Source organism: Nanorana parkeri, unplaced genomic scaffold, assembly GCF_000935625.1.
Source record: "Nanorana parkeri isolate BGI_ZX_2015 unplaced genomic scaffold, ASM93562v1 scaffold349, whole genome shotgun sequence".
In the NCBI taxonomy this organism is placed as follows: Eukaryota; Metazoa; Chordata; class Amphibia; order Anura; family Dicroglossidae; genus Nanorana; species Nanorana parkeri.
In genome coordinates, this window is record NW_017306617.1 from 296,007 (window position 1) to 312,248 (window position 16,242).

At 38.3% G+C, this 16,242-nt stretch overlaps 1 protein-coding gene across 2 annotated transcripts in view; it reads left to right on the top strand.

Moving 5' to 3' along the window:
- GRIA3 (glutamate ionotropic receptor AMPA type subunit 3) overlaps positions 1–16,242 on the top strand; it is a 240,127-nt gene that overhangs the window by 195,262 nt on the left and 28,623 nt on the right. For both annotated transcript variants that reach the window (XM_018558629.1, XM_018558630.1), the window contains exons 7-9: positions 153–320; positions 10,446–10,550; positions 12,705–12,812. In XM_018558629.1, coding sequence (XP_018414131.1) covers positions 153–320; positions 10,446–10,550; positions 12,705–12,812 — 381 coding nt within the window. The remainder of the gene's footprint in view (positions 1–152; positions 321–10,445; positions 10,551–12,704; positions 12,813–16,242) is intronic.

The window sequence follows — 16,242 nt, forward strand, 5'->3', positions numbered from 1 at the left end:
GTTACCCTAGGGAGAACTATGGGGGAAAGCCCTAACCCCATAGTTCTCCTTTAAGAAAAAAAATCAGTATTATAGGTTAACAACCTTCTCACTGTGATTATATATACAGTGTCGGTCACCGTGTGTCATGTATTCTTTTTTGTTATGTTTAGTATACATCTGCACTGACCCATGATGCAGTCCTGGTAATTGCAGAAGCATTTCGATACTTAAGAAGGCAACGAGTGGATGTCTCAAGAAGAGGGAGTGCCGGAGACTGCCTGGCAAATCCTGCAGTTCCTTGGAGCCAAGGGATAGACATAGAACGGGCTTTAAAAATGGTAACTATGAGACTCATTGCAGAATAATACTTCTATTCATAGAACAGTATAATATAAATGTTTGTTTACAAGACCAGCGGTGTCTGTTTTTGTTTTATAGTACAATTATTAGGAACTCTTTCTCCATGAGACCTTGCTGTGGAATTTTGAAATTTATTTTGTTCAGAGCTTGAAGAAAAACTCTACATTTAGCCTTGTTTTCCATGATCTCCCTTATATCATTTCCAAGATTAGTGTTGTGAAAGATTTGAGTTGTTTGCATAGAGTATATAAAATTTTCTCACAGACCATGCTGAAGCTAGATTTTGAGAAATGTTTGAAAGTAGCTCAGCCAGAAATACCTTGAGCTCCCTCATGTGGAAATCACAAAACCAGAAGCCCAGATATTTGGTCATGTGATCTTTTCTAGCAGGCAAGAGATAATTACATTTCAGACTGGCATGTGTCTAGGCTTTTTGTCACCTGACCAGCACAGGAAGGAGCCTAGAGCATTGTTATCTAATGGAAAGGTAAGTATCTCAGCTCTTTAACTGGTTTCTAATGTATCCATTCCAGCAAGACTGTTAAGGCTTTAGGGTAATGTTTGAATATAAGCCCTTGTTGAGGATCATGAACTATTGGGTTTGATTTACAACAGGTAAATCACTTTGCAAAGGACTTTGCACTTTGCAAGGCAATTTTCCTTGGCTTTGGGAATGAGGGGACATTTCACTTTGCTAAGAATACACAAGTATATGTAAATAAATAAAGAAACAATAAACAGTACTGTATTGCTGGCATGTTTGGATGATGGAAGTAAGCAGAGCTTCCTCTCACTCACCAAGCTAAGGGAACATTCCCTTGAAAAGTGAACAGTCTATTTGCTTTAAGTAAATTAACCACCCTGATTGCCTCAGAATAGCACCAAACAAGGAATGTGTACACCTAAAATCACACTCTCTGTTGAAAATAAAGATCTTGCAAGTGAAAAGGGACAAGAGAAATAAGTCTGCAATAGATGAAACATTACAAAACGGGTATAAACTGTGGTATATTACATATTTTATATAAAATTCTGGAAAATATTTAAACTTACTTTACTAGGCTGATAAGATTAGATATCCATGTCTGAATATCTAATGAAATATCAACCATGGAGCACACAAGCAAAAGATTGGCCATGTTTAATGCATTTCTTAAATCTTGACAAGAGATAAAATGCCACACATTATTAATGAAGTTGGCATACCTGTGCAACAATCTTGCTATACCTAGAGTACAAAAAATGTTTAAAAAAAGGACCATGGTAAACTGGCATTGGTATAGTAAGAGATCCGTTTGACTAAAATGGCCTGTTTACTATGTTCATTTTCTGATCAAATAGATGCAGACTGCTGCTATACTGCACTTCTTGTGGTTAAAATATAGTGAATACCCAGCCTAATCAAAATAGTTGACATGAAAGTTGGGTGAAAAAGAGATTGGGCAGAAATCCATAAATCCAGCTAAATTGAAAACATTTACTTGGAGTTTGTGGGTGCCTTAAAGTGTTTCTTAAGTCAAAACCACATTTTTGTAATTTCACGCTCTCTATTTGTCCTCACCATTTTCACTGGAACAGGAAGCAATGGATAATCCAAAATGTTGCAGTCATTACTGGAACAGGACATAAGGGATCTTCCAATGATTACCTGTTCCGGTGACGGCTTACTAAAAGGGGATTTCCCATCACTTTGTAGAAATGTCCTCTTGTGTGTTCGGGACAGACGTCGATGAATATCTCTCCATTGGGAAACAGCAAGAAAATTTTTTCCTACAAAATAAAAAGTTTTGGCTTTGGCAAACTTTACGAGTAAAGGGTTTTCAGTGCCATGAGTAAAGAATAACATTATTCCAACTGCAGCATGGTGGTTCTATCATACAAATAAACCTTTTTCTAGGCTTGATAAAGGTTAAAGTGCATGGTCAAACTATCACCAACCCCAACATGCTGTTGGGTAAATAAGTTATATTTTGCAATCCACAATGCTTTGTTAATTTCTGCTGAAGGGGATCATCCAATTTGAACTGTAATACTTATCTTTAAAATACATTTCTGTCTCGGTCTTCACACATGCGGCTTGCACTGAAGAGAGCCTAAAGCAGTATTTTCTCCAGGATATGTTGATATTTAGTTCTTCTCTTACTCTTTGTTTTCCTTCCCAGAAAGACTGTTGAAACTTAGCTCTAGATATACAATTAAATACGCAGTTGAAAAATACTTGCCAAAAAAATTACAAATTCTGTACAATCAACCATATGATTTGCACACATTTTCTAAAATGCAAAGCCAGACAGGTGGCACACTTATTTCCTGTTTCAACAATAGAATTTCTTATATCACCTTTATGTATCCGGCCAGCTCATTGGACAATGGATGAGCAGGGAGTTGATCCAGTAAGCAATAATGATGAACCAGGAAGTAGTATAGTTATCTTACTGTAAACATTTGCCTATAGTTTTGCTTTAAAGAGATTTAAACAAAAAACCTTCTGTAGAAATAAAGTGTAGACACTTAGAGGTGCTGGCACATAGCGGCAGCAGACTCCCAAATCTTCCTGTCCTGAACTGCTCTGACAGGCAAAGCTTCATTGCTTCCTGATAATGCTAAAGATTGCCTGTCCCTTCTTGTTGGTCAGTGAGTCTGCACATAATAGTGATGGGCCAATAGGAATGTGTGGGGCAGGGGGCTTAGCAAGCAAACTGCCACAATCTGAAAGTGTCAGAACTGGTCAAAATTAGGGTTTGGTAGACTGCTGCAGGTATAACATGGTTTCTTTACAGAATGCAGAGCAAACACAACTAATCGCAATGTGTTCTGTTTCCATCAAAGTTCTATTGAAAAAGGGAAAAAGATCCAATACAATCTAGTAAGGGAAATACAGGTGAAATAGACACAAAATACTACAACATATATGTTACTTTACATAATTTAATATCTATGCTAAAAATAATCACATGGTCATATTTGCATTTGATATACACCTGCCTAAACCAACTTAACATATATATATATAAAATTGTTTAGGCAGGTGTATATCAAATGCAAAAATGACCATGTGATTATTTTTAGCATAGATATTAAACTATGTAAAGTAACATAATGTTACAACCTATAAGAAATATATAATTTTGTAAATTCTTTGCATATTTGCAATTGCAAGAAATCGTATTAGTATTTTCATAACAAAGTGGGATGTTATGGTATTTGGATAATGAGAATCATGGGAAATGTAGTTCAGCAACATCTGGTGTGGCAAGGGTTCCTTACACATGCTGTAATGATTTCTTGGCTAATTAGAAGTCATTATTCTGATGCATTTATATTTACATAAAACAAAGCCTGGTTATGAAATGAGAGCAGACTAGCGTGATATTCAGCTTATATTTGGCTTTGTTTTGGGAAAAAGAAAGTAAATAAGAAGATAACAGATTGTACAGAGATTTGTGAAGCATGAAAATCTCAGCTCTGCAAGGCTCATGTATTTGGTATCACGACACAATGTGATTCTTATAGAAAGAGACATGTTTTCAGAATTGGGTGGCAGAAATAAACCTGAGCTTCCTGAGAAAAATGTGATACTTTGCATTGCTTTACCCAGGGCTTCTAGGCTGTGATCAAACAGTACATTATTTGTGTCATCTTTAGGCTATGTTACTAGTAAAATCTATATCTATACTTGCGATGCGGGAGCAATGTTAAATGCACTGCAGTGCAATTATTTCCTAATAGCACCCCAACGCACCTAGCCAGCGCATGAGCATTGTATCACACCACATCACACATTAACCTATTACCATTCAATGTGCAATGCAAATTTAAAACAGGTGCAAACTCTTTTTGAGTGTGATTTAGCTCTTGTAGGCAGCTCATTCAAATTAATAGGCTGCCCTACTGCAGCACATCACATGACAGCAGCTCTGCAATGTTGTATCGCCTTATTGTGAACAGTGGCTAAGTAACCTGGTCTACTATAAAAAGTGTTGAAAATGTTTTCATTATTCTACTTAATAAACATTTATCCTCCATTTTGCACTCATCATTTTTCACACCTATTTCCTGTATTATTGATGGGATTGGTGGTCTTCTCTGCATATCCTTTTTTTAAGGTGACCTGCCTTTTTCCTTAAAACAGCACAATATCATATCAAATAAGGGAAGACTGAAAAATAAGGTCATCTATTTTTTGTGTTCAGGTCCACAGAAAAATTGTAGTTTTGGTTAAACATTGGATGGATGAATCACCTAATTGCTTTTTATATTTTTGTAGACTCTCTCAAAGCTCCCGAAGTGCAGAAGGAGTTCGACTCAGCTGATCCAACATCTGGATCGGCTGAGCCGAACCTCCGGAAGGCTACTCGCTGCTGTTCGGCCTATTTTCATAGAGGCCGAACAGCAGTGAGTGAGCGGCATTCGGCTCAGCTATTCTGCTGGGTACCTCGGTGGTACCCAGCAGAATAGAAAAACTGTGGGAAAAAAGTAGAAAACAACATTACCGGCTCCACTAAGCTCTTATCGTAATGACAGCTCAGCGTCCCTGGCTACCCAGTAACCAGGGGACGCTGTTCTGTCATTACGATGAGAGCTTAGCAGAGCCGGCTTTGATATCACCGCTGGCTCTGACAAGCTCTCATGACAGTTCAGCGTCCCCTGGTCACTAGCTAACCAGGGGAAGCTGAACTGTCATTAAACACTGAGAACTCATGATATCATGGCGGCTCCGCCGGGTTCTCAGTGTGCTGACAGATCAGCGTCCCTGGTTACCTGTTATGCAAGTGGCCGGAGCCAGCCGTGAGATGACAGCTGGCTCTGCCCAGCTGTCAGTAGCAGGCTGTCGGCCGGCTGTTCGGCCAGCCTCGGCTTTCACCTCGGCTCAGTCGAGCCAAACCATATGCCTTCGGCTCGACTGAGCCGCTCGGCCAACTTCGGGAGCTATACAGGCTATAGTGAATAGCCTGTACAGCAGCCCTTCAGTTCAACTGAACCGAAGGGGTCCTGGGGTCAGAGCTAGCCAAAGGATCAGCCAAAGCTATGGCTAGATCCTTTGGCAGCGTTGTGAATAGACCCCTTAGTTTCAAATCATTCACTAAGACGAGTAAAAATTCACTTTACAAAGTGAAAATGTACTTTAAAAGTGAACATGCTCTACTTATTTAGTAAATTAAGGTCAATATGTGCAAGCTATGCAACCAATCTGAGCAAGAGGTGGGGATGGAAGGATAGGATGTGGTAGTGGGGATAGGAAGGTCTGATAGGAGAAGGCCAAAAAAAAAAAGACAGTGGGAAGGGTAGGGTAAGGGAAATAGGAAAGATGTGTGTCCACAGAGTTTCTGTAAAAATCTTAAGAATTTTATAGGTGCTGGTATTCCTCCTTCATGAGGAAGTCATACAAGTAAAACTGTGGGTTGTGAAATTACTCACTTGTGCCCTTAAGAGAGCTGGTAAGGGCTTCCATAGTTTTAATGTTGTTTACTCTGTTGAGCCAGTGGCTCAGCTTGCTTCCCTAGAACAGGGTTACAAGCTAGGGCCACATTAACCAGATTAATTATGTAGAATATTTGGTCATTTTTAAGATGAAAAAGTTGGGATGTAGAAGAAAAATGTATGAGATCTGGGGATCAGGAAGTCAGTAAATTGTTGAGTGGTAGGGTGGACATACACACCAATTTCTTAAGTCATTTTTATCAAGAGAATGGGTTTAAATAAATTGTAAAGGTACCAAACATTGCAATGACTGTCATCAAAGTATGACCAATTTACCTTGACTTTCCCCTCCAGTTGTTATTCTCTCAGAAAATCGTATTGTGAAATAACCACAACAAAGTGTATGTACATGCATATACAGATTTGACCTTGCATATGTATTCAAAATCTGATAAAGAACCGACCGTCCGTGAGCAAACACCAGTTAGATTGGGTGCCCCAGCCTTTACATGTATGGCCTGCCTTAATCTACTGCTTAATCTAAACAATTGAAAGTATTTAACAAATACTCTTCCCTCTTCATGGAGACAGTAAAAGGTCTTGAAACATTTAATTAAAAATAAATACTTTATCTTTTTTTTCTAATACTGGCCATTAATATGACATTTTGAATGTTTGAATAATGGCCAATTTATCACATAAGATACCTCTGTATGTCTCTACTTTTTTCTGACAAATATTTCTTTAAAAAAAATCAAAATGTTGTCTACATTGTTTACCCTTATATGGCTGAGTAGTAAAAGATTGCTTCAGTAGCTCAATTAATTACCCTTACATGGATGACTTCATTGGCTTTGGGCTCTTTTTTTATTCCAGCTAATTTGAGAGGTTTCTCATTTAATTTTTTTTAATAATCTGTTAGTCATACATGCAAAGAGTATTTTAAAAAGATTCCACCATATACCGTTAAGTTGTATATACAATGTCACAGTTGTCATTGTGACCCAGATATTCCACAAGGTAGAAATTTCAATGTAATTTCCTATTTTTCAATATTTATGTTGCAGACATAAACTGGTCTTTTTACTCACTACACATAGGCGATTTACCAGAGTAAGATATGTACAATACAGTTATTAAAAAAGAACTTTCATTAATATAATTGCATTCCAAAGAATGACCAATAAAGACCAGCACAAAAGCCCACATTTGTGTATAAAACAACTTTTGCAAGGCTAAATAAAGTAGTGTATCTATGTAAGATATACAGAGCTTCGGTTTTTCATTATAACAGAACCAGATATGGCTGGGGAAATTGAATGAACTCAATAGTCACAGAGGAACTGGACTTTTTGTAAATGCCAGAACTGACAATTTTCCAATCCATAAAGTAATGATTGCCAAGTAAATTAACAAAAATTGTACACAAGGTGAAAAATAATAAAATTGTTCTTTCTTGATTTGTCCTAGAACCATCAGTCAGAATATACTACAGAAAACTATATTTCAAAACTGTTTAGAAAATGTAATACCCACTTCTGCATGTAAATGTGATTTTGAATCAGTCAGGCATATTGTGCTACATTATAGTCATGCATTTTTTCAGATAAGATGACAGAATTCTATAGTAAATGTGCACCATGTTGTGACATCTTGAAAAATACAATATATCAGAACAGTCAAAAGGCGTCCATGTGGTAATCTGCATCCTGGTCTACAAAAACATGCAGAACAGGGAGTCACTTTAATTTCATGCAAGAATGATTATCTGTGTCTCACCTTGTATTCTATAATAACATAAACAATTAAGTGTATCATAGCTCAACTATATGATGTTATTATGAAACAGACCATGCCTAATAGACCTTGAAAAAAATGCTAGAGTCATCACACATGCAAAAGACCTGATTTATTTAATTAACTATTTGAAAACCATTACTGCTTAATGTTTTTACCATTAATGTATGAGCCAATTTGAGTGTTTAAGATATGAGTAGACCCAATCAAACCAAATCTGAAGCTTTTACTAAAATAATTTCTGGTGAGCCTGTCAATATGCTTCTTATGAGGACTACAAGTTGCCATTTCAACATTACACAGGCATGTTCCATCAGCCAACTCTCCCTAACCAAGGCCATGCAGCATCTGCTGGAGTGCATGCATATAGACAGGAAGCAGCTGCACAGAAAAAATGGAAATTGTGTATAATACACATTGCTTTTGCAAACTAATTTACCAAAAAAATGCCAATCATTTAGGGTTTACTTTAAATGTGATTATATCACTATTATTTATTAGGCTAGTAAATGTAAATATCAAGTTGGTTTACAGTGAATTTGTCACAAATTTCAGAAATTTAGACCGGATATGAAAAAATATATGTTTGGGAGAAATTGTGTGTAAAACAATTAGTAGCTTGAGCAATAAAAGCAATTGAAGTTATTAAAAGAACTCCGCTTTTCCTCCAATAGGCATACTTTGCCCCATCTTGTTCCACATGCTGAGCCTCTCTATTGGTCAGTGAGGCTGCCCCTTACATTAAAATATAGCAAAACTCAGAAGGCAGCAAAGGGACTATAGACATTTAATTGCAAAGCTGAGACTTGCATAGCACTTACAATGTACAGTATATCTGGGTAAATTAAAATAACTCCAGTATAATATGCAGCTTCTTCTTTATTGTAGTAAATTGGGCATTCCAGAAGCACATCAAGAGAACCTTTCTTATGCATTTCACGCAAACATGTGCTTCATCATAGACTTTTGTTGAATACAGAAAAATACCTATTGATCTGCCAAAAATATATATAAGTACTGTATATACTCGAGTATAAGCCGAGTTTTTCAGGAAATTTTTTGTGCTGAAAAATTCCCCCCTCGGCTTATCCTCGAGTCAGCGTCTCGAGAACTGAGGAAAAGTGAGTACGCTGGTCAGGTTTCTTCTTACTTACCTCGCCGAGCGTCGTGTTACTGCTGCTCCGGTGGGCGGCGCTCCGAGCGGGGTCATCTGGCAGTCTCCGGGTCCGGAGACTGACAGATGACCCTGCTCGGAGCGCCACCCACCGGAGCAGCAGTAACACGACGCTCGGCGAGGTAAGTAAGAAGAAACCTGACCAGCGTACTCACTTTTCCTCAGTTCTCGAGACGCTGACTCGAGGATAAGCCGAGGGGGGAATTTTTCAGCACAAAAAATTTCCTGAAAAACTCGGCTTATACTCGAGTCAATATTTTTTCCCAGTTCTTTGTGGTAAAATTAGGTACCTCGGCTTATATTCGGGTCGGCTTATACTCGAGTCAATATTTTTTCCCAGTTCTTTGTGGTAAAATTAGGTACCTCGGCTTATATTCGGGTCGGCTTATACTCGAGTCAATATTTTTTCCCAGTTCTTTGTGGTAAAATTAGGTACCTCGGCTTATATTCGGGTCGGCTTATACTCGAGTCAATATTTTTTCCCAGTTCTTTGTGGTAAAATTAGGTACCTCGGCTTATATTCGGGTCGGCTTATACTCGAGTCAATATTTTTTCCCAGTTCTTTGTGGTAAAATTAGGTACCTCGGCTTATATTCGGGTCGGCTTATACTCGAGTCAATATTTTTTCCCAGTTCTTTGTGGTAAAATTAGGTACCTCGGCTTATATTCGGGTCGGCTTATACTCGAGTCAATATTTTTTCCCAGTTCTTTGTGGTAAAATTAGGTACCTCGGCTTATATTCGGGTCGGCTTATACTCGAGTCAATATTTTTTCCCAGTTCTTTGTGGTAAAATTAGGTACCTCGGCTTATATTCGGGTCGGCTTATACTCGAGTATATACGGTATATATAAAAATATAAGTATTTCTCCTAACTTCTTGTTTGATCTGACAACACTGCCTCTGCTGTACTGAAGTTCCAAACAGTGCTGTCAGCTCTGGCCATCTTACTTTTACAGGACTACAGAACACATCCCCCCGGTAGGTATTCTGTAGTCCAGTAGGAGTGAACTGGATTTCTGGCAGGATCAGCAGGTATTTGTCTATACTTGCAGAATTTTTAAAAAGAGAAAACTCATGGGGCAGTGTACTGAATATGTTCATTTTAATTTTTCCCAAACAAGCACTTTGAGCTGCCAGTGTCCATGGATCTCTTGATCATTTTGACATGTTTTCCAAAAAAGTAACTTCCATTTATTGTTTTTTTTTTCATCATACCCTCAGCTTTAGTGGGCCCAGCTTGTGACAGGTTTGCAAAAAATCAAAGAACTTTTTATAACAATAATAATTTGCAAATAAATATGAATAAGATAAGTGAGCTTTAGGCCATATAAACATAAGCTTCAAAATGAAGTGTCCCTTTTATATTGGCAGACAGACTGCACTATAATGAACAGGGGCTGCAACATCTGTCAGCAGTGACAGTACAGCCTTTGTATTCACTGAGGACTCTCCTGCTGCGAAGGTAAAGCCTGGAGCTGTAAAAGTCAATTAAAGCCCTAACAGATCTCTGACTCTCTTCTCTAGCATAAACTAGCTCACTAGTTAAACAATGTCAACTGCCTCCTGTACAAGTATGTTAGTTTTACATGTATCGATGTTAGTAGACCTTATACACAAAGTAATTTGTATTGTACCTTTAATGGTCCCTTTATTCGGCCTCTATGATTATTTCTGGTATCTCTAAAAATGCATAATTGTTCATTTTTCTAGGTACAAGTTCAAGGAATGACTGGAAATGTCCAGTTTGATACATATGGAAGAAGAACCAACTACACAATCGATGTATATGAGATGACAGCTACTAAACCTCGCAAAGTATGTTTAACAGATTTTTTTTTCAAACTAGTGATGTGTTTTGATGTGCTCAAGAACAACTCAACAGAAATTGATTTATTTAATTTTAAAATGAGCAGAACAGAGCTTGATCTCCCTATACTTTTCCTCTACTGTTTAAGACACCAGTAGAGAGACTTCCCTCCAAGCCTGACCCTGAAAGGTAAAGCTAAGCATGTGTTATTTTTTTTTATTATTTATGTGCTTAGTGAATGAAGTGAAGCCATGCTCATTTCAATTATCTAATCATGTGCAAGGTAGAATCCTTTTTTTATTCCACTGCAAATGATTGGGCATTCAAAGCGAACACAACTTCACTGTATTCACTAAGCTAGCACAGCATTCTCTTCGCTAAGTGGACATTTTTTACTTCTTCAATACCTGTATTATGTAGTGAGCGAGATTTTGAGACTGCCATAGTTGACCTCCTGCTTAAATTGCCCGGCTGTGTCCAGCTTCAGTACTTTGAGTCGCTGACCCTGGATGAGCATGCAGCAAGGGAAATCAGAAATTCTGAAATCCATATTTGTTACAGGTCATTGCTCCAGAAGAACTAAATGCACTAGATCAGCATAACAGCCAGATAGCTTGCATTTTCAAGATGATAAGTCAGTAATGGCAACCTATATACAGTATTGTCTTATACAAATTTACTTCTACATGTTTGCATTGCCAAATGCATCTTTCCTAACGAGATAGTTATCTTCACAGCTCCGTGAAATTATATGTCTATCATTACAGCTATAGCGATAAGCAAATTTGGTCATTTAAAAATGGACTGATTTAAATTAACTTGCCTACAAACGTCATTATAATTTCATTTTTTCAGAGGAAGTATGAATTAATTATTTACAGAGCTGCAAATACATGAATATCCTCTGAAATTACAAATATGAACATACAGTGCTGTAATGTTTTATTGTGTCTGTATAGATAGGGCACAGTGCAGAAGATGAAAGTATTTATATGCAAATATGGTTGCAGCAGCACCTGGTTAACCCAAACCTGAAACGTTTGATTTATTTAAAAAATGAAAAAGTTACAATTACCATTTCTGCAAAATGTGAACTTAGAGCTGGCAATGTATAATTCAAAATAAAATCCCAGTTGTGCAGAGAAAAAAATCTCTACCAGGTCAGCCATATACATTAACAGGATTTTAGCTTAGTTTTTGTTTGTTGTTCAACCAACATAAGCTTTGCAGCGTATAAGTGCTATCTGGACTATTAAAAACAATCACCTCTTTCACACAGTACTGTCTTCTCCAGCATTTCCACCAGAATATGTGTCCATACCACTAGTTTTACCATACCATTCTTTTTGTGGTATCTAGCAGGGATATCTGACCCTAGAAAAAGTATATCCACATACAAGGCAATGTTGCAACCATAAGCCCTGTATTGAGTATGTGTACATCCAGTGAAATTTGCCTCACACATTAGGAAACACTGTACTAACTCACTATGGGGTCTATTCACGAAGCTGCCGAAGGATCTAGCCGTAGCTTTGGCCGATCCTTCGGCTAGCTTCGGCCCCAGGACCCCTTCGGTTCAGTCGAACCGAAGGGGTGCTGTACGGGCTATTCACAATAGCCCGTACGGCTCCCGAACGTGGCCTAGAGGCTCATTCGAGCCGAACGCATATACATCGGCTCGGCTGAGCCACGGTGAAAGCCGAAGCTGGCCGAGCGGCCAGCCATCGGCCGGCCGACAGCCTGCTTCTGACAGCTGGGCTGGAGCCAGCCGTGATCTTACAATTGGTTTCTTTGACAGTGAGTAATATATATGGTGTCCATTTTTTTTATAAAATAAATGTATCACAAGGTGGCACTGAGTGAAGCAGGTGTATAGGTGTATAGGACATGGATTCTTAATATCCCCTACTCTATCCAAAGCCCAGAGAGTTTTTGGTTAGACAAACTTTAACTATCATCACAATGCTTTCCATTCTGCTTTCTCAGTCGATTTTATACAATTGATTTACCACATTTCAGCATTTGAATTTTAGAATGATGCTGAATAGAACTTCATACTTAACCTCATAAAACAAAGTAATTATGTTACCTTTATTTTCTGTCAGTGCGTTCCAAAATGTACAATTACCAAATTTAGATTACGCAAATTGAATATTTTGCAGGTTGGTCATTGGAATGAATATGAACGTTTTGTTCCTGCTCCTGACCAGCAGCCCGCAAATGACACTTCTTCTGTGGAAAACAAGACCATTGTAGTTACAACAATTTTGGTAAGTCAGATTTTCTTTGGTTCATTAGAGCAATACATATAGTGTATTAATATAATGTAATAATATAGTGTGAACTATACACACCAACACTTCCTAGTTGCCTCACTGCTGCAGCATTACATCCTGAGTAAGCTCCAGTGTTGCATGGTATCAGAGCTTACCTGAGTGGATAATGTTACTCCTTTCCTCCTCATGTGACAGGCAAAGCCTGAATAAGGCAGAAGAGGCATCCCTTCAGCTAGGATCCTGCTCTGCATTCTTTTAGAAATGAAAGTTAATATGTTATCTTTTATGTATTATTTTATAATATGTGTAGAAAAAACTGTGTAGCGCGTTCGTCGTTTTCATGCGTAGGCGCACCCGACGCGTGTTTACGTGGCGACGCGCGTGCTCGCGGGGGCGGGGTACTTTAAAAAAAAATTTTTTATTATTATATTTTAGCACCTTATTAACATATGTCAATCCTAATTCGTTTTTTTAACTCATTCATTACCTTAGTATTTTTTATTTTGATGATTTATTTTTTAAATCACTTGTAGGTAAATTTTTTGAATTTGCGTTCTTTTGTGCTTGTAGCACCAAGTTAATAAATAATGTTTTATTATATTTTATGCATTGTCATGTATTGAGTTGAATTGCAATAAACAGCCCATTCAAAATGTATGGGCTGAAACTTATAGCAATACATACAAAAATGGGGTAGACTGCATTTTATCACAGCTCACCACTCAGGGCACAATGTGTGTTGCTGCACTGCTCCCCCCCAGGAGATGTGTCTTTGACAGCCTGGGCTCTCAGCAAGTGGAATAGATGGTGCTGGCCATCATTCAACCCAGAAGAGGGGTGGAGGTCAAGGCTGCAAGTGATGAGTCTGCAGGGTCAGCACCAGAGAGGAGGTGAGTATTGCAGCAAAAACTGTTTACTTATTTTCAAACAAGCTGGCAAGATATTTAAGAAAAAAAGGAAAAAAGAGTTATGCTTTAAATATTGCTGCATTGATTTAACTGATCGTAAATGAAAAATAGTGCAGTTGTACATAGCAAGCAACACTTTAACTTTTCTTTGCTCTGGCATTTGTTAAACCGTTTTATGATAGGAAAATAGCAGCAAAAGATGTAACATAAATGAAAAGTGAAAAACTTACATTATTCACTGTTATATGTCACATAAATGATTATATATTTCTACTCATTAAATAAAATAAAGCATGAAATTGACAGAGAACAAAGAGCAGGAAATATCAAGTGATACCATTAAATATAAGCGCAAAGTTCAACAGAGTGTCAGACAATTTATGGAAGCATCACCTCAAGATTACAGAATCATGTATTTTATGTGGATAAATAACATGAATTATCTAAAATGCCCCCAAAAGGGCAATAAAATCTCCAACTGCTGAGAACTAAGAAATCTGATTTGGTGATGGGATTTGCTTTCTATTATTCTGCTTTCATATATTTCCTCTTTATTGCTTTATTAATAGAAACTGTTGTACCCTTAATGAACATTGCTTATTTATAGGACCATTATCATTTTTTAAAAGGTAATATTAATTAAAGGTGGCAAAAAAATATTTTCAGTGATATTGGATAAAATGAATTGTTGCATCAGTAGCAGAGTGTACTGATAGAGTGTACTAGCTATGGTACAAACATTTTGCTTGTTTTCATTTAAGAGCTTTCACCACTTTAATATTAAAAAATACTAGAAATAACAAACCTGGATATGTTTGTAGTTGTTAGACATAATGTTTTATTTTTATAACAATTACATTTGCGTATGTGTTACAAAATATGTAATAAAAAATCTAAGAGCCCATTATCTTGCGTATAATGCGCGCATGCTGGTGTGTGTTGTGCAAGCCCCCTTTGAAGCATTGTTACGCACGTTTTTTGTGCACATTTTTACGAGCAGATTGTGGCATATTTATGGGCAAAACGCGCTGAATCTGCTGAAAAATAATTGCAATGCACGCTTTTCAAGATTTTTCTATTGAGTCAATGGGGAGACAACGTACCGAATCTGCCCCGAAGGAGCTCATGTAGTATTTCGTGCGGCAGGCATATTTTTGCTTGCAACAAAACGACCCAGGTGTGAACAGGGGCCATAGAACTGAATGGGATTACTGGGGTTGAGCGTTTTGTCGTGCTGATTGACATGCGAGAATACGCTTAGGTGTGAATGGAGCCTTAGGACATGTGACACCATCAGTTCTAATGCACTTCATTCCACCGCCAGAGTGGATGTGGAGACAAGTGAGCAGTTACTGCTACAGGACCGAGGATTGTTTTGGTCTAGGATCTTTATTTTAGGCACTATACCAATATGAGCAGTTAACCCTTTTAGTGTGTGGGTAGCCACACTACAAGGGTTAATTTTTCGATTGCCAGGAGTTCTTCTTGAAATTGCACTTAATTGAACTCTATGCAGCATGTTGCAACGCGTTGAAGTTGCATTGTAGCAAACTGTATTGCTATGCAATGTATGCCTGCATTATTTTATTGCGGCGCAGGTTGAAGCATGAACATTGGTCTGAACAGGTCCTATACAAAGCAATACTTTCTGGTGTGAATGAGCCATAGGAATGCCTCAATAGAAATCCCTGTTTGCATAGATTTTTTTTTGTAGAGTAAAGGTAATTCCTCAAGAAGAGTAAAGATAACTAGTGATTCTGGATATACATGTAGGAGCAGTGGTTAGGTGCCAGGTGGTCAGTTACAGGCAGCCGAACATGCTCTGTACATCTGGATCGGCTGAGCCAAAGCTCCGGCAGCTCACTCACTGCCTTTCGCCCCATTCACATAGGGGCAGAACAGCAGTGAGTGAATAGCCGAATGCCGCCGAGCGGCGCTCGGTTATTCTGCTCAGTACCTCCGTGGTACCGAGCAGAATAGAAAATCAATGAAAATAGTCGGGGGGGAAAAGGTAGCATAAATTGAAACAATTTAAATAAATAGTAAAATTTATAAATAAAGATTTTTCTAGAAAAAATACATCATAAAATAAATTGGGCGGAGCTAGCAGTGACAGCTAGCTCCGCCCAACTGTTTCCTATTGGCCGGCACCTGCTAGAGTCTTCTAGCAGATACGGGCCAATGAATAACAATTGGGCTGAGCCGGCTGCGACATCACGGACAGCTCCACCCAGTTGTTATTGTTTAATGACAGTTCAGCATCCCCTGGTCATTTGGGCTCCACCCAGCTGTCATTTGTGGGGCGAAAGACCGGCCCTTGGCAGGCCGTTCGCCCCGCTTCAGCTGTCAATTCAGCTCAGTCAAGCCGAACCACATCAGCCCCTCGGCTGCTGTACGGACTATAGTGAATAGCCCATTTAGCAGCCCTTCAGTTCAAAGGGCTCCAGCGGCCGAAGAGAGTCGAAGGATCAGCTGAAGCTAAGGCTGGATCCTTAGGCTCCTTCGTGAATAACCCC